At 39.6% G+C, this 19,478-nt stretch overlaps 2 protein-coding genes across 4 annotated transcripts in view; one reads left to right on the forward strand and one right to left on the reverse strand.

Moving 5' to 3' along the window:
• The window catches only part of AGTPBP1 (ATP/GTP binding carboxypeptidase 1), a 77,376-nt gene extending 67,549 nt beyond the window's left edge, over positions 1–9,827 (reverse strand). For all 3 annotated transcript variants that reach the window (XM_056848358.1, XM_056848357.1, XM_056848356.1), the window contains exon 1: positions 9,798–9,827. The gene's annotated coding sequence lies outside the window, so the exon portion shown is untranslated. The remainder of the gene's footprint in view (positions 1–9,797) is intronic.
• A 680-nt stretch (positions 9,828–10,507) lies between these two features.
• The window catches only part of NAA35 (N-alpha-acetyltransferase 35, NatC auxiliary subunit), a 31,436-nt gene continuing 22,465 nt past the window's right edge, over positions 10,508–19,478 (forward strand). The window contains exons 1-6 of the mRNA XM_056848106.1: positions 10,508–10,631; positions 11,693–11,726; positions 12,599–12,713; positions 13,542–13,616; positions 14,927–15,094; positions 19,161–19,227. Coding sequence (XP_056704084.1) covers positions 10,508–10,631; positions 11,693–11,726; positions 12,599–12,713; positions 13,542–13,616; positions 14,927–15,094; positions 19,161–19,227 — 583 coding nt within the window. The remainder of the gene's footprint in view (positions 10,632–11,692; positions 11,727–12,598; positions 12,714–13,541; positions 13,617–14,926; positions 15,095–19,160; positions 19,228–19,478) is intronic.

The following is a 19,478-nucleotide window of genomic DNA, read 5'->3' on the forward strand; positions in this document are numbered from 1 at the left end:
GTTGACAATGAGGAAATTGAAATTGTTCAAGACTTTCTATTCCTTGGCTCCACCATCAACCAAAAGGGAGACTGCTGCCAAGAAATTAGAAGGAGATTGAGACTGGGAAGGGCAGCCATGAAGGAGCTAGAAAAGATTTTGAAGTGTAAGGATGTGTCACTGGCCACCAAGACTAGATTAATTCATGCCATCGTATTCCCTATTACTATGTATGGGTGTGAAAGCTGGACAGTGAAGACAGCTGATAGGAAGAAAATAGATTCCTTTGAAATGTGTTGGAGGAGAGTGTTACGGATACCGTGGACTGCCAAAAAAACAAATCAGTGGGTTATAGATCAAATCAAGCCTGAACTAACCCTAGAAGCTAAAATGACTAAACTAAGGCTGTCGTATTTTGGTCATGTCATGAGACGACAAGAGTCACTGGAAAAGAGTCATGCTAGGAAAAGTTGAGGGTAGCAGGAAAAGAGGAAGACCCAACAAGAGATGGATTGACTCAATAAAGGAAGCCACAGCCTTCAATTTGTAAGATCTGAGCAAGGCTGTCAAAGATAGGACATTTTGGAGGACTTTCATTCATAGGGTCGCCATGAGTCGGAAGCGACTTGACGGCACTTAACACACACACAGTGTTTCCCCAAGCGTCCTAAGGGACAGTAATATGGAGAATACCTGGTATGAGTAGGACCTCCACAGATGCAGTAAGAATGGTTCTTTTGAGCTTGGCAACACATTTTTCAGTTGCCACAATCATTCCCCCATATTAATCTGTGTCAGATGATGCTTCAGTATCAGCAGGTATTTCCAACCTTCTTTCTCATATAGCAGATGAGATTCGATGTAAGTATAAAATTATGTACACTGGGGCAAAAAAATCTAACTTTAAATGTACACTGATAAGGTCTGACCTACCTGCCACTGACCAGGGAAAGCATCTTGGGTTGTGGTAGCTACCTGGATGAAAAAGGCAACTCAGTGTGTGTCAGTGGTGGAAGAAGGTGAATTCTATGCCAGAGGTTGTTAGGAAGAAGCTATTATTGGAAACTCCTTGTACAGATGTATGGTGTGGCTGGATTTGGAATACTTAGTACACTTCTAGTTGCCACATCTCAAAAATAAAACTAATTATGGGAAAAATGCATAAAAGCAACCCCCTGCAAGGAAAAAAAATCATGGGCCTTTTTTCATTTAGAAAAAAAGATGGAAGTGATAGTGGTTTATAACATGGATATTTACTATATTCATAGTCCACCTTTTTCACTGAGACTCTAAGTGGATTACACAGTATTAATCAATATGATGAGACATTTATTAAGCAATGGACTAAGATTATAGAAATCTGAACAAGCATAGCATTATAGACATGGTACAGAGGGCAGAGATATTTTCTACATGGGGACAAGCATGTGTCGTTTCCCTGTGGCTGCTGTGGCTGCCAAAACAGCACCCAAGCAACAGGGCTTTCACATGGCAGGTTGTCTGCAGTTTCCCTGCATAGGTCCCGAAGCGGCAATAATCCCAGCTCCCCGCCCCCCAACAAGCTTTTCCAGTATTTTTAATCGGGCAGCTGAATATTGTTACATTGATATAACATTATAATAATGTGTAACAGGTTATCTGAATTCCCAGCTCTCTTTTTTTTAAAAAAGTCTAGCCCTTTTTATGGTAGAGAGATGCCTTTCTCCTTATATCTCTGCAACAAAAGGTGCTACAGAGCATTACTTCTTCAACAAAAGCAGGGAATTCAGAGAATCTGTTGAACATATTGTTATAATGTTTTATTGATATGTTAGTGGGGTGAGGAAACGGTTACCATGCAGGCTGGACCAGGAAAATTCAAACTTTCCTGCCCACACAGCAACCCATCTAGGCTTTGCTGTGATCTTTCCCAAAACTTTGTAGCGAAGCAGGTTTGGGAAAGAATAGGGAAGACAGGGAAAACTTTATGGAAGTGCACAAATACACCATGATGCTATGGGGAGGGGGGGCAGATCAGCTTCCCAACAGCATCAAACTCAGGGCAAATAATCTTTGGGAGAAAACATGGGAGGTTTTGACTTGGGTTTGCTGCTCTCTGAATGCACATTTCCCACAGCAAAATTCTTAAAACTCAAAAATAAGCCCCCATGCAGAGTTTTGAGAATTCAGATGGGGAAAATGTGCATCTATAGAGTGGCAAATCCAAGGCAAAACCTCCCATGCGTTTTCGCCCATATGTGGAAATGGCCCGAAACAACTTTTCTTTGTGGAATTTGCTATCACAAGATGGCCCAAATTCAGTTGGCTTTAAAGGGCAGTTAACACAAATTCATGGAAGATGGGTCCATTAATAGCAATTAACCATGATAAATAAATGGAACCTCCATGCCAGAGGCATTAAGCCCCTGACTACAGGTACTGGGGGAGCAACAACCAGTAACACTTTGACCTATGTGCCCTGCTTGTAGGCTTTTCAGGGACATCTGGTTAAAACCTGTGTGAAACATGACGAACTAGGTACCATTGGACTGATTCTTATGTTTGCTTTTTATCACATCCCTTTTTATTTCCTACTTCAGGTTAGGTCAATCTAAGCGATGACACTCCAATGTAAAATGTTATGATTCCCTTTAATAATATTATTTATATCAGTCAATCTTTATTACAGCACACAGGCCATCCAGAAGCAGAAAACACACTATTATAATAGTAATAATTTAGGTAAAATCTCAGCATAAATCATCTATCCTAACACACCTAACAGTTTAAGGGTTAAAATCTGAATAGATTATACACTGGATGCTAACTCCGCCCATATTTTCATTGTAGAGAACACAAACTTAGCCACAGATTGTTGTTTATGCTATTTCAAAGTACTGTTTACTGCTTTTAATGTGCAGGACACTCTCTAATAATAGGTAGTACATTTACTGGAACATTTTAAAGCTTTTGATGCATTGTTAGCATGAACCCAGTCGTAGTCTCATTTGTGTAAAGTGAAGAATGTCATTAAAATATTAAAAATTTAAAATGTTCACTACAGCACAGCCTTCCTAGAGCACAAATAGGAATAGAACATATTGGATAGCTATATGAATATTCCTTGATTTATGGCCTGAAATGTAGCTCATTAGAAAAAAGATAACATTGTTCTTTTTTAGGAGACTTGTTCAGGGGAATTAGTAATGTGTAATAGCCCCCCTCCCAAACTATAATACCTTAAATAGAATTACTAGTGGTATCAGAATATCATCTAGTGAAATGAAGAATTTTCATAAAGATGGAAATTAGATTTAGTGCACAGACTGAATTCTGCATTTTAATAATTGAGAGAAATTTAATGGGGGACCTAAAGGGAGTTTTCAATACTTTTGCAGGCCAAAATTATTACTTGTTTCTCTACAGATTCAGTATTTTCCTGCAGACTAGAAAATGTTCACTTTAAATTGTTGGAAGAAATGTGTAGGCTTCTGGTACTCAGGATTACAGAAAAATCTTCACACCTTAAAATGGATGTCCCTGATGATGAGCAGAGCCACCAGATAGCTAGCTTCCTAGTCAATGCTAAATATGCACGTTTACTAATGGCTGGATATTCTCTTGCCTCTCTACAGAGTTAATTTTAAACATTCATTTTTTGTTATACATTTGAACTAGGATCTGCGCAAATCAAAAAGAAAAAAGACAAGTTGGGAGAGAAGTGGGAGATTGGGGGGTGTATTCTCCATCTACAGAAACCTCTGCATAAATCCAATTGAATCAATGTAACATTATTTATTTATAAGATTTCTATACCACCTTTCCACCATTTATGGCCCTCAATGCAGCTTACAAAACCTAACACACACTCGCAGTTACTAGACAGATGTTTGAGTGTTCTCTCCTGGTTGTTAAAGTCTTAATGTACCCATTAATCTTTCTATGTGTTTTAACATAGTGATGGCACCCTACTTTTTATTTGTGGATTTCCATATACATTCTTATGATCTATTTTATTAAATGTGTTTTAGCTGCAAAATAATAGTAGTACAAGGAAGAAATAAATAGAACGTTGCTTAGCATCTAGCAGTATTCTAGAGTACCCATCATTTTCATAATTGTATATGATTACTGTTTTAAAAACAGCTGTTGGTATTCCATTAAATTTTCACTTACATAATTTATTTTTCTCCAATCACAATCTAATCAATCTCCTTATTAGTTTTAAGGAGATAGTTCTGTATCTTTGGAATATTTAACTTATTAATGAAAAGCATAATTCAAACACTTATTACAATAATCATAACTACTATTAGATTAGGCCTGTGTAATGGCAAGTGTTGATTTTTTAACATATAGAAAAATCAATATACTATTTGGACTAAGGGCATTTTAATTTCTTAATGCTTTTAATATATTATAAAAAGTAGGGAAAGCCATTCTAAAAACATATACTGGTTAATAGCTCATTAATCTTATTTCAAAATACAGAAATTCAGAATCATTTCTATGTGTCAGTTTAAGTTCAAACATACAGAGCCCCTTAGTGCAGAGTGGTAAACTGCAGTACTGCAGTCAAAGCTCAGCTCATGGCCTGAGTTCAATCTGAACAGAAGTCAGTTTCAGGGAGCCAACTCAAGATTGACTCAGCCTTCTAGGGTTGGTAAAACAAGTACCCTGCTGGCTGGGGGGTAAAGTGTAGACTACTGGAGAAGGCAATGGCAAACCACCCCATAAACATAGTCTGCCTAGTAAATGTCCTGATGTGATGTCACCCCATGCGTCAGTAAGGACCCAGTGCTTGCACAGGGGGACTACCTTTACCTTTTTTAAAGTTCAAACATAATGATTTATAGATTATAACTATCATCTCTTCTGTTCTTCAGTGTGGATATGCCAGACAAAAATACAGTGGCTACTGGGACCACCTATGATATAAATACCTTTATTCCTCTTCTATAGTCTGGGAGTGATTTGACGTGTTTTATCAGATGATTGAGATGGTGAGACTATCGGAAAATACTTTGCATACTAAAATATGACATGAAGCTTCCTTATACGGAATCAGATCATTGGTCCATCAAAGTTAGTACTGTCTACTCAGACAGGCAGCAGCTCTCTAGGGTCTCTGGTAGAGGTATTTCTCATTACCTCGTACCTGATCCTTTTTTAACTGGGGATGCTGAAGATTCAGCCTGGGACCTCTTCATGCTAAGTAGATGTTCTACCACTGAGTCACAACCCCTCCCTAAATCATATATTATAAATTTTATATGGAACCATATAACATCTATATAGCACTGGCAGCAGGACAAACACCCTCCCCTCACAGCTATTTTTTGCTCATGAAAACAGAGCAGGAGGGGAGGCTGAAGACACTCCTCCTGCTATACAGCAGAATTACATCCCAAAGCAATATTTAAGGTTAGTTCCCAATCACATGTGTAATGAGAATTGTGTCAGGAACACCCCAACCTGGCTCACATTACACTTATTGTGTAATGAGGCTCTTCTGAAATGGTATTTCTTGAATGCTTTCCGCAAAGGGACTGGTAAAGTTTAAACTAAGAAAACGCAGAAATAATCCAGCCTTTGGGAATATCATGAACAAACTAATAATAGGCTGTAGCAGGTGACCTTTCCCACGCTAGTACATTTTTCTTGGATCCCTTGAACATCCATCACAATTTTTGAAGCAATGGACTATGTTGTTTGCTTCAATCTTTTGTTTTTATATTTTTGCATTACCGGTATATGTTCAGGAACTTATTTTTCATCAACATGGTATTTAAATTATAAAGCTTACCACCACAATCCATTTGGCATAGATTTCAATAAGAACAGTAGATGGGTTGTCCCAGCAACTTAATATATTGCATGATATAAATAGCTAACTCTTACTAATAAGCACAGACATATTTATTGGAAATAGCCAACCCACTTGGATGTTGAGCTCTGAAAAACTATGTGTCTGCATTCTAGTCACTTAAAACTATATTTATAGAAGTACTTGGAAGACATGCATGATAAAATCTATTTATAGATCACTGAAAAATTAGTAAGAGTACGCACCCAATTCTGTAATAGGCAAGAATAATTCTCACATTATTATAAACTTAAATAAAATGCAGTTTTACTTTACTCACTTTAAATCTTCAGGAGACAGTTGAAGACAATTTTATTTAGGAATTAATTTGACTAATTTAATTTAATTTATAGGCAGTCCTAATTGAGATTTTAACTTGTTGTCTTTTAGTTTTTTAAAAAAATAATTGTAGTTTTAGTTACATTGTAAGCCCCATTGAGTTCCACAAGGTAGATGGCAGCTAAAGAATTTTTCAATAAAATAGTTACACTTCCTCAAAATGTTAATATTTGAAATCACACCTTGTTGGTATTGTAGTGATGTATTACCCAGAACTTCTATGTGGATTACATCAAAGCACTGCTTATTCTCCATCTCATTTCTCTCCCTCTTAAAAGTTTATCATAGTAAACAGCAAACATTTTCTCCCATACTTCTGGGAGAACAGCAGGAAGGGAGAAGAACTATGCTATAGCCTTTCCACAGGACAAATAGAGAGGTGCCTCTAGATCGACCAAGTGCCACCAATATTCTTTGGGACTGCATTTCAGGTCATCCATTTCATTCTTCCTATCAGTGGCAGGCAAGGCTGTGCACCACTGCAACATATGCTAGAGTATGACAAAAGGGTGCACTTAACATCACACTTGAGAGTCACTTAGGCAATATTTCCAGTTTCATTTTGTTTTCTAATGGTTAAAGTGCACTACAACATGAATACTGGCTCCAGACACTGTTTCATTCTTTGAACAGGAGAGAAAGGTACCATGGCAGCAAAATACTAAGCAAGAGGCCTCTGTTCTGTATCTCTGCCTTTGGTCAGAATATTATTACTATTACATTTCATCTTGGTCTATTTTAGAGATTATGTATGTAATATTTTACTGTATGGAGCCTTTCTGTATGTTTAATTATCTTCATTATTTGACCACTGAAGGCCAGTGGGCCCAAACGCATTTGGTCAGGGTTAGTAATGGTCCTTTGTATTTATGCACATTTGTGAGGCTATCATTTGGGCTAGGATATGTTTTTAAAGAATATTGTAATAAATATTTTTCCAATATTTGTTTAGATTTATGATTCAGAGCAGTTTTTTAAGCAAATAATTTCAGGTATTTCCCTCCCCACTAGAATGAAGGTGAAGGGAAATGGCAAATTTCATAGTCCATCAAGAAGCAAGAAACTGAGTATAGGCAAGCAATGCCTGTATAGAGAACAGAATACAAGGAGAAAATTCTGTTTAATGTTTTGACAACATTTTTCTGTCTCTGGATATTTGGCTGCCTTAAATAAAATTTCATAAGCATGAGGTAGTTTCTCACTTCTCAGATTGCAAAAGTTTGGCCAGGGTGTGTGGTTGTGGGGGGGATGGGAGGGGATAAACCAACAGCACATAGGACCATCTAGATCTAGAATATATTAACATGGAATCGTGTAGAGTGACTTCATACATTGCAGGATATAGGGCTCTGAGAGTAAATTAAAACCAAACTTTTCCTAGATTAAAATATGTGTTCAAGATATTTGAACATCAAAGGAAACATATCTTCATCAGTATTCTTTTAAAATCCTTGTTATTAGATCACAGGCCAGGAATAGAAGGTATAAGGGAGTAGCACTAGATAGTATTGCCTAGTGACTTTCAAGTATTATCAATGTTGATACCCCTTTAAAAGGCACCAGAACCTCTGAAATAACTTTCTAGAGAGATCAAATGATGAATTCCTCATGCCGTCTCGCATCCTTCTCAAGAACATCGAACAATATTTTTTTTGAGAAGAGTGGATTGCACACCAGGAAACTTTGATTCATCATCAATCTTCTGTGCAGTCCCACATTGGGACTGTGCATGAGCAGGCCTAGTATGTGCCTGCAAAGAAGACACTCGATGAACAGTAGTTACAGGTGAGTGCAACCTTGTTATTTGTCATCTTATCTTCAGAGAACAAGGCTGCAGAACACCTGTATAAAAATGCCATCAGGATGAGGGCTTGTGACCCACTACTAGACAGTATACCTTTGCTATACAGACACAAAAATGTAATAATTACCTCTTGTTACCCAGATGCTTTGATCAATATTTTGATGATTTTACTGTGGGCAATAAAGAAGGAAACCACCACTAACTTCTAATGACTGATTTCAAATTGCAGCATTCACAACTTTGTGCTTGAAAAGGACACTGGTTAAAAAGTGTTGCATAAGTAATTGTGGTTTACTATTTGCACTGGAAACATAGGAGGGTGAGAGGAGGGGGCCATGACCCACTGAATGAGGATGAAGGAAGCAATATTTGACCTCAGGCTACATAGCATAGTAATCAACAGCACTGCCTAAAAAACCAGTAAGTGGGGAATAAAAAAAAAAAAGGACATTCCAGACAAACATCAGCAGGACTGAAAACCCACTCTTGAATGTAACTCCTTAACTACCCATAGCCCCCCCTGTAGGTGATGTCATTAAAAGAACACTGTGAGACAATAGTACAGCACATATGCCATAGTCCTGGGTTTAGGTTCCACTGCCACTTTCAGCTGAAGCGCTACACCCAGCTCAAGAGAGACCCACAAGGTTCGGATCACCCCTATCTATGGGCAGGTAGGAACAGCTGATCTATTAAGACAGTAAGAGACTACATTACTCTGCCTCTAGGCCTTGATGATGCAGCAATATATGAGGAAAGGAGGAGGCAGAGAATAGCCCAGCTGAAAGGGGTGTATTTGTATCACCAGCTCAGGCCTCAATGATTTCCAAATTGTTCGCAGTTCTTTTTAGCCCCAACAGTGTAGACGTTACAATCTCTCCTCAAAAAATTCATGCCTGCTCAAAGTAATATAGAGGCATTCCAAAACGTGATCCTCTAACTGCAATCTAATACGGTGCAGTCCACATTCTGCCACCTCAGCATTTTTACACCTTGCTGATCTGCAAATTAGCCTGCAGAGCTTCCTCAATCACAACCTTAATACTGTCACATAAAACAGATGCTTTACCAGCACTTTCCCCTCCTACTTCTCCCTATTTTTTAAAAACAGCCAGCCAGAGAATAAGCTCTGTGAAACTTAAAAGCTTGCTGATTAGTGACTTTCATTTGTCTCCAATAAAATTATTATGCTGCTACTACAGTTTGAGTTTTTTCTAGTAGGCCAGCTCAGCTGACTATATTTTTGCATGCCCTCTAGTTTTTGGTATTATCCGAGATTGTGCTAGAGCGACATGAACATACCCTAGTATGTTTCCATACAATTACAGCAGGGCTGCTGTAAAACGTTCTGCCTCAATTCCAGCCATGCACAATATGGGAAAAACTCTGAATTACACTTTAGAGTTGTTGTAAGCCACTCAACATCGGTCCTTACCCCATGTTATAAAATAATAGCACACTGTGGGATTTCCGGAAATAATTTTCTCACTTACGCACGCTATTTATAATACCAACCGTAATATCAGACAACTCATTTTTTCCCTTCCAGTGCAAGAAACATCCACTAAACTGTTTTTTTAAAATTGCAAAAAGGCCTCAGTATGAACCTTTCTTTCTATTTTACTACTGGAGCGGATGGAAACCGATCCTCCCAGCAACCGCAATGATAAAAACTCTAAATTTCTATAAGCACCTAGCTTATAGCACTCTAACAAAAGAGAACTGAGGCTTCATAAAACAACCAGGAAATCCGGCCTACAGATAAACCAACCATCAGCCTAGCCGCTCCTTAAGTGTACGGGGAAAGGAAGTACAGCGTTCCATACGCACGCGTGTAGCCACCGCATCCGGAGTCGGTTCGTGGGCAATGGGACCATCGCGTGCTTCTGCGCATGCGCCTGAAATGAAGGTCTGTTGCACTTGAAAGGGGAAGCCGAGTCTTTTGAGTGTCTGCTGGAGGCGGAGGCAAACGGACTCGGTGAGGCGGCGCGAGCGCCGGGGGCAGCTAGACGCCCCGCCCCTTCCCTCCCCAGCCGTCACGCGCGGGGGACGGGGTGGCGGGGGACGGGGTGGCGGGGGGAGCCGTTTCCCCATCCTCTCCCCCTGTTTCCCTGAAGTAGCGGGTGAAAGGCCCGTGGTAAGTCCTGCGCTGTGCGGACTAAAGGCTGGGGGGCATTAATGAGCTCCTTGAGCATCGCCATAGTTCCCCGCGGAGGGTTGAGAAGAGTAGCCCCCATACCTGACCGGCGGGTTGGTGTTTCGCTGTTGAGGCGAAGGGGCTGATCCTGGTGTGGTCGCTTCCGAGCTCCACCCTCCCCCTCCCCCTCCCCCTCCCCCTCCCAGGCTTCTGTCCATTTCTTCTCCCTTTCCCCATTCCAGTAGGACGATGGTCCTGAGACCTCGACTGTCCGAAAATCAGGACAACTGAAGAGGAATGCGGTTGACTCCCTTTTCTTTCCATTCGCTACAGAACTGTTCTTTGAAACCGTCTTTAATGCCCGGTGCTTGATTTCCAAAGTCTGTACAGGTGTGGGATCATCATGGTTATGAAAGCTTCAGTAGAAGAGGATGATTCGGGATGGGAGCCCAACATACCTGAGAAAATGGAAAAGGGTAATACGAGCTGGATAGATATTACCCAGGATTTTGAAGACTGCTGTAGAGGTAAACCTGTGTGTGTGTGTGTGTGTGTGTGTGTGTAAAGTGCCGTCAAGTCACAGCCGACTTATGGCGACCCCTTTTGGGGTTTTCATGGCAAGAGACTAATGGAGGTGGTTTGCCAGTGCCTTCCTCTGCACAGCAACCCTGGTCTTCCTTGGTGGTCTCCCATCCAAATACTAACCAGGGCTGACCCTGCTTAGCTTCTGAGATCTGACGAGATCAGGCTAGCCTGGCCCATCCCGGCCAGGGTAGAGGTAAACCTACTTGAGGTTTAGAAAACCCAGAATGAGATTGTTAGAGGTAGTGGAGCAAAGTGGTGGATTTGAGGGCAGAGCCCAGCATTTTCTTGTGGGTGGAGTTTGGTGCAAAATGTCTTCGTTATAAGAATGTACAAAAATGGTGCCTCTTTAAAGTTGCTTGTCATCTTGATAGCCAGTTGGAGTGTTTAGCAAATGCATGTATGCCGAGGTACACTTGAAAAGGACCCACGGTTTCTTTCAAACATACGTGGATAGACACAGAGGTACTGTTGTTTATTTAGAAAGAGAAATGCAGGATAGGACACACACACATTCAAGAAGACTTGTAGACCTAGGACATCTAAGCCTAGATGACTTGCCTGTGCAGTTATCGCCACAGTTGGAGCAAGCTGGGGTGGACGGCTGGCAAGCAGGCCTTGCCTTCACGCAAAGAACCCCCAAACACTTTCTGTTAAAATACATATCTTAAAGAGCTATGCTAGCCCAGACAGGTGGACTGCTTGGAATTTGGTCCCCCTCACACCAGTTTCTCCCCATGGGCTGGGAATGGACCTAAGTAGTAAATTGTGGATTAGAAAGTAAGGTACCCTGTTAACTGACTCTACTTGCTGAGGAGGCAGATAAGCCAGGTGGAATTTGGAATACACTTTTGGTTCTGACTAAAGCTAACACCAAACTGAAAGACATGTCTGTATAATCCATGAGAAAGAAACACACCGTTGTCATATAATTATGTTTTATTTGGTTTAGTATATATGGTATATTTCAGTACCTCTTATGAGATGATCTTTCATTTCATTTTAGAACTGAAGTTGGGGGAGCTGCTTCATGACAAACTGTGAGTCTCTGTGTTTGAAAAGTATTTCTTAAATTTATACGTCAAACAAATATTTATGGTGATTTTTATGGTGCTTACTTCCAAGAATGTGTTCTTCTGATTGTAGCTTTAGTGGTCTTCCGCATTTGAAGAACGTGGACTAACACTGATTCAGGATTTATTCTGTGTAATTTAAGATTTCATTAATTTGATAACTAGATTGGGACTTCTGTGCACACTTACGAGGATTATTTCCCACTGAACGCAGAGGAATTTAGCAGGTTTAAGGCTGTGCTTAAGGCTGCGGTCTAAACATTTTTTGTTGTTGAGAAAAAAAAAAGCCCTATCAAGTTATTTTGGATCAAGACATTTCACAAATGGTTGCTTTATGTACAACATGCTTGAGCTGTCAACACTTTTGGGATGGGAGTACATCCAATTGACTGGATTGTAATATGTTTCCAGATAAACATGCTTAACAAGTACAGCATCGTAACTTTTTTGTTCTATTGTAAATCATGAACCACTTCAACTTTTAGGTGTGCATTATGAAAACTGATGGACTAGTCAGTACTTAGCTTTAGTAGATTGTACATAGGCAGCTCAGGGTAATGGGTGAAGGCAGTATACTGTTGGAACTCACAGCTGTCTGTCACATTGGACTAAGATATTCTTTTGTACTCCACATTTACATGATATGCATTAAACTGCATAATGGAGGTGAGAGGTTTCCCTCACAACAACACACATGGCATGATCCTCTGTTTAGATACCGATGTATTCAGTTTTTTAAATTATGTCTACTTATTCTTAAGGATCTGAAGATAATGCTTTGCTTTATATAAATTTATTTGTGATATGTTTTTCCCCTTTTCTGTGTTTGCTGCCCTTAGGTTTGGTCTTTTTGAAGCTATGTCTGCGATTGAAATGATGGATCCCAAAATGGATGCTGGTATGATTGGAAACCAAGTTAATCGGAAAGTTCTTAACTTTGAACAAGCTATCAAGGTTGGTCACGTTTCTGTATTTGTCAGATTCTTAATAAAATAAAGGTTGTCATTGAACATTATAACAAATGGGCATAAATGCACATATTTAATGAAATACAGAACTTCGTCAGTTTTAAAAAGAGACCTCCAAGAGCAAAGGATGGTTCTCAGTGTGCTGTTAGTCACCCTGGCTAGTAGCCACTCATAGACCTATTCTCTATGAATCTGTCTAATCAACTTTAAAGCTGTTTATGCATGTGACCATCACTACATCCTCTGGCAGTAAATTCCACATTTTAATCACTCATTGTGCAAAGAAGTACTTCCTTTTGTCCATTCTGAACCTTCACATTGTTGCTCTCATTGTCATTCTATTTGTATTCCTAGGCATATTGTATTGTTCATTTGATGTCCTGTATGATAACATTTATTTCGTTTTCTGTACTCTGTAATCTGCCTTGAATCTCAGTGAGAAAGGCAGCCTACAGATAAGTGAAATAAATAAATGTACAAAAGGGTCGCCATGAGTCGGAAGCGACTTGACGGCACTTAACACACACACACACACACACACAAAAGGCTGAGGGAGGGGATGAGAGGAAGAGAACTTTCTTATAGGTATATGTACAGAGGCTGTAACGGTCTTGCTCCAGAAGCCCAGCCTCAGCAGAAGGGTGCACATATACTGCTGTGCTACCAGTGTCTCCCGTCTTTCTAGGTACACGTGCACGCTTGTACAAAACTATACTTAAATGGGTGATAAATGCAGGTGATTTGTTTTTATACTAGTACCACTTCATGTGCTGTAAATGCAAACTCATACACTTTCTCTTTTATTCTTTTAAAGGATGGCACAATTAAAATTAAAGACTTATCTTTACCTGAGTTGATAGGAATAATGGACACTTGCTTTTGCTGCTTGGTAAGAATATTTTTATGCTCACTTTTAACAGAGAAAGGTGCAACTGGGATCCATATTAAAATGGTAACAAATTGTTTTGAAACTAGTAATTTTAAAACATTGCTCTCTTTAAACAATAAAGCAAATTAATAAATTTAATTTAAAGTTTACATTGTGCATTTAGTATGAAACTTCCCTTTCCAAAAATACTGCTTTGTTTTCTCAGCAGAAATCGATTTATAAACTTTAACAAACCTAGGTCTAACATTCAGGGGTCAGGAAGAGACTGCTATGCACTGACCATTATGCCACTGCAGTTCATGGATGGAGGATGAATAATGAGGCATGGTGGATGGTAGTTTTGACCGGTTCTTGTGAGGCTGTGTTCTGGGGATAGGGAGGGAATAGGAAAGGGCCAGTGTACATCTACAGGACCCAGAATGCTCTTGTGCTACCAGTCTAGCCAGCCTCTTTTGTTGCTCCCAATCCTGTACTACTTGTGGCCTGGTAACTGCAGCACTGTTTTCCTTTGAGTCCCACACTATTGGGGCAGGAAAGTCCTCCATAAAGCTTGTCTGGAGACTGACTGGATTCCAATCAACTGGGTGCTCTGCTGTGTGACATGGAAAGCTTTCCAGCTGTTACCCTGTTACCTTATTTTCTTGCAGTTATATACTGCTTTAATGTCTTCCATGTAGTTTACAATTTAAAATATTAGAACAGTAAATTAAAGGTCTCTCAGGCTGATAATAAACATGAGGTCCCTGGGCCGCTGTTTTATTAGCTTGTTTGATTTGTTGTACAAATCTGGTAGAGTAGGTACCATGTATGTGTACAACCCTTGGGCTTAGTGCAGTTGCAAATGGCGTGCTGTACCTCCCTTCTCTTTATGCATGGAGACCACTGCTCCCTTCCAAGGTCCTTTCTTCATATTTAGATATTTATACCCCAACACTTTTCTTTCCAGTGGGGACCCAAAGGGTTCACAGCATGCTTCTCCTCTGTTCCATTGTATCCTGATAACAACACCCCTGTGAGGATAAGTGATGCTGAGAGACAGAGTGACTCGCCCAGGGTCACCAAGGATGATCTAATGTGTTTAATGCTCATTTACAGATTTATTAGTTCATTGGAATATGACATATGGATGAAATTTTAATGTTAGAAACAAGTTTATGGGGAAAATAGGTAGTGTTTAAATTTAAAATATTTTTCCACCTGTTCACAATAATGTATTTGAAAGAAAATTCATTACATGAAGTTTAGTGAAATATTTATGAATTGAATCACAATATCTCCTTGTTCACCTTTTATATTTTTAACATTTTCAGATAACGTGGTTGGAAGGCCATTCTTTAGCTCAGACAGTGTTCACTTGCCTTTATATTCATAATCCAGATTTTATTGAGGATCCTGCCATGAAGGCGTTTGCTCTGGGGATTCTAAAAATTTGTGATATTGCCAGAGAAAAAGTAAACAAAGCTGCAGTGTTTGAAGAGGTAAGCTTCTATTCAGTAGGTAGTTTCAGAGGGGAGGTATGTTGGTCTGCTGTAGAACAGCTAGATTCTGCTGAAGGGAACTCTGAAAAGCCTGTACCCTAAAAATCTTGTTGGTCTCTAAGGTGCTGCTGGACTTGAATCTAGCTATTCCCTTTTCTATTAGTACAGGGGGTCTAACATGGTGCCCGTGGGTGCCATGGTGCCTGCCAAGTGTTTTTAGAAAGTGAGCAGGGTCAGGGGTTTTTTGCCCAGCAAGGCTTCTGATTTGATTGGCTGTACAGATTTTTAGAAAATTCTTGGACAGCAGCTGGCACCACAGCACAAGGATCTTCATTGTGTGACTGAAGGTAAGCTGCGTGAGCCATTTTTATGGCTGTCTCTGCCTACTGCAGCAGCCATTTTATGACTGCGCCCACCATGCTGTGTCAAAATGCCAGAGGTGCCCACAGGCTCAAAAGACCCCTGTATTAGTAAATATAGCTTGCTTTCTGCACCTGTAGATGCATCTAGGCTTTCATTGCAAGTGCTGCTTTGATATCCAGAGGCAAATCTCACATGTGAATAAAGAACTCTCATACCCCTCCATTCTATTTAATTGGTGAATTAGCTTGCACTCTGTTGGAATGCTGTTTGTGTTCAGACTTTTCTGTTGATTAGGGTTTCTTGGGATATATGTGTACCAAGTTTCATTTTGCTACCTGTTGTAGAACAACAAATCCCCAAAGTAGTATTTATCAAGGAACCTTGAAGTCATGGCCCCGTTTACAGGTAAGTCAAGCAAGACAGAACCAAAAGGGCTGAACTGTGGTCCTCACACTCCAGGGTATCAGTGCCACCAGCGCCTCCTGGGACTAAGAGCAAAAAGGTCACCCTTGCAAGCTAGGATGAGTTCCAGAAAACAACCAGGTAGCTGTAGCCAACAAGGGCTAAAGTACTGGATTCAGATTGAAGTCTCCTGAATTCAAGAACACCGCAAAATATAAGTAAAGTGTTTTGTTACAATAAAAGAGCAGTGAACAGTGAAGATAAAAATAAATCTATAAGTCTAAGCTAAGCACATTTACAAGTATTGGTTCAAGATTCTGATGTTACCCAGTAAGACTGAGTTCAATAGCATTCCAAAGTCCAAGACAAGGATTCCAGTCAGTTGTGATTCTCACAGAATCAAGAAATGTCCCAAAGTCAGATGTAATCCAGACACAGGGCAAAGATAGAATGAAAGATTTTCCCTATATGCTCAACACCCCATGTTGGCCTGATTCTAGTTAACCAATCAAAGGTATAGCGAATGATGTAATTTGACCAATCAGGTATGTTGCTAACCGGGTGATTCAACCAATCCAATGAGTTTGCCAGTTAGACCTGATGCCCTGCAGCTGCATCGGGTCCAATTAAACAAATACCTTCTCCAGCCCATGAGCTCGGGCACTAATGTGCCCTCTTCGTTTTTTTAAAATATTTTTTTTTATTTTATAAAATGAGGGATACAAAAGGAAAGAGGAAAAGGGGGGAAATGGGGCTTTCCACAATGCAATTAAAAGAACAAAGATAAGAAAACAAATCAAACAGATTGCATTGTTGTGCTTTTCAACGCCATTATATCATCTAATAATTACCCAAGTTGTAGAAAAAAATATTTGGACATTGCTAATGATACAATATGATCCAAAAATGATCACCTTGTCAAGTCTATCAAGTATATTTTATATTTCTACAATCAAAATAGTTATCTAGATATGAAGTTAGCTAGCATCTACTCTCTTATTTTTGTTTTTATTAACATTAAACCTCAGCATATTTATAAAATAATTTCCACTTTTCATGAAATTGCTCATAGTTCATAGTCGTTGCTTATATTTATCATGTTAGTCATTTTTGCCATAGTGGCATATTCCATTAATTTTTCTTTCCATTCTTCTATGTCCAGAAGAAGTGACTGTTTGTATTTCCTCGCTAAAACTATTCTGGCAGCCGTTGTGGCATATTTAAACAGATCCTTAAGTTGCGTGGGTAGATTTGCTGCTATAATACCTAACAACATATTTTTGGGATCGAATGGGAAGTTTTGTGGAAACACCTTTTGAAGTTCCTGCCCTCTTAGATTTTTGTGACCTTGTGAGTCCTTGAAACTGCCAAGCCTAATGGTATGACTGGCACCTGGATTACCTCTCAGCTCCCTTAACTGAGTCTTCAGAGCTACAAACAGCTTGACCTATGTCAAGAAAATACTTGCATATTTTGTAGGCCTCAGCCTGAACCATTACCTGAATTTAACAAGAAACTATTTAAAGGGACCAGTTTCTTGACAGTAATGCTGTGTGTGCTTGGGAAGACATGTATACTAGACACAAGCCTCTGTGAATGAGGCCTGCTTCCTGCTTGAGTTCAAATTGGCTTTGGAGAAGCCAAGCAAAGAGAAACCTGTCTACTGCTTTTAATTGAAGGGAGCTGCAGGTTTAGGTTTTAATCACCAGTATAAGGGTGATTATACTGCAGACCTCTAAGCAATCTTTAAAACAAAGGGATGAAGCTCTGAGGCAGCACACATGTAGCATGAAACGAGAAATGCCCACAAGGGATGCTAGTTACTCCTGTGTGAACACACACCCGTGCCCTGGGTAACTCAAGGGAGAGGTTTTGAGGACGGAGAGGTACCAGGGAAGCCAAATACTATGTAACCTCTCCTTGTATGATTCTGTGTGGAGAAACCATTTGGTACAGTTTTCAAGATTATCTAGTCAGATGACCAGATTATGGCCTTCAGACTTTCACGGACCAGGTGGTGTGAGAGCCAAGACCTCATGGGGATCCAAGCTAGCTAGCCTAGGTAAAAAATTAAGAGTCAGATTCAGGAGAGTCCAGAAGAAAAAAAATTGGAAGCAGCCACACAAGGTAGAATTGAAGTAGAAGTGAAATTACGTAGCACAAGCCGGGCTCCAGAACAGAGTACTGAGCTCAAGTTGGAATGATGAAGACAGCTCTTTATGTAGAAGGGAAAGCATAAAAGAAACAAAAGTTTGCTTGTTCCTTGGGCTGGGATAGGGGCGAAGGAAAGTCCAGGTAGTGGCAGAACTTAGCCTGACTGGGGCAAGGAGAGGCTTTGAGGCAGCAAAGCCTTGCCAAAGATGGGCCCTCACAGAAGGACGTTTTCCAGATAAAAGGAGGCAGATGGAGAGGGGTTAGAGATAAACTCAACAGTAGCTTTGGGAAATAAAATTTGTCAAGTTGCAAGCTGCAATCACTGGTGAAGGGGGTCATTTGTTTGGCACTCTGGGTTGAAACACAATAGTAGCAATATCTTGATTCAATTGTTCAGCATTTTGCAGTTCAGAAGACCCTGGTAGCTTTGTTTTTCTGTTTTAAGTTAACTCATTGATCTAGTTTTAGGCAGACCTTGATTTTTCAGTTTAAGAAATCATTAGGCAGATAAAGTGTCTTGGAGTTGGGATTGTGTTCTTCATTGAGTTGGATACATAGAAAAATTAATGGATTTCGTTCTGCTTAGTAAAACGCCCTCCCCCCCACACACACACATACTAGCTGTAACACTTATGCTTCTGGGAAAATCATTCCAATACACACTCCCAAACAGTGAGTGATGTGGTGCATGGAGTTGTAGCTGGAAAAACAAATTGGCAGAAATTGTGGAACACTTCCCTCTTGTCTGGTAGAATTGCCATCTTTTTGTGCAAACAAGTCTTTGGATCCAACCCATTGAGTCTAATTCTTCCATGACTTTTTCTTTTTTTTAAATTGCCTTTCTCTTACAAGCTCCCAAGGCTGAACTTCAAATGAGGTTTTAGCAGCGTTGAGTAGAGCTGTATATACTATTATTTTTGGAAATATTTGTATCCTAAAATGTTGATGAGATGATGACTTAAATCTCTTAACTTGTATTTCATGCATCTTAGAGTTTAGTTAATGATATTCTGAACACACCTAGCGATATACGTCTAAGTTGAATTTGGATTAGAGATCAGAGTTTTGTCCTTTGTGCAGAATGTGTATGATGATGCTCTTTTTCTTGGTCTTAGTGGTAGCACCTAATTTCTCCTCTTGTGTTTAGGAAGATTTTCAATCCATGACATATGGATTTAAGATGGCAAACAGTGTGACAGATCTTCGAGTAACAGGTAGAACTCAAATAATTTGTTGAACTACTGTTACTACTTTTTCAGAAGAATGTAACATTTGTTTACTTTCACAGAATATGTCTGAATATATGGAGTCCTCAAAGTTCTAACAAGAATTATGTTTAAACTAGTAAATGTTACTCAGAATAAATGGTTTAGGGTTGTATTCTTGGAGACATTTTTTAGTTCAGATTATTGTTGCTTATAAAACAGGAATATCCATGTGTTTGTGCAAGTTATTCATGTAGCTA

This window comes from Euleptes europaea, chromosome 4 (genome assembly GCF_029931775.1).
Source record: "Euleptes europaea isolate rEulEur1 chromosome 4, rEulEur1.hap1, whole genome shotgun sequence".
Taxonomy (NCBI): Eukaryota; Metazoa; Chordata; class Lepidosauria; order Squamata; family Sphaerodactylidae; genus Euleptes; species Euleptes europaea.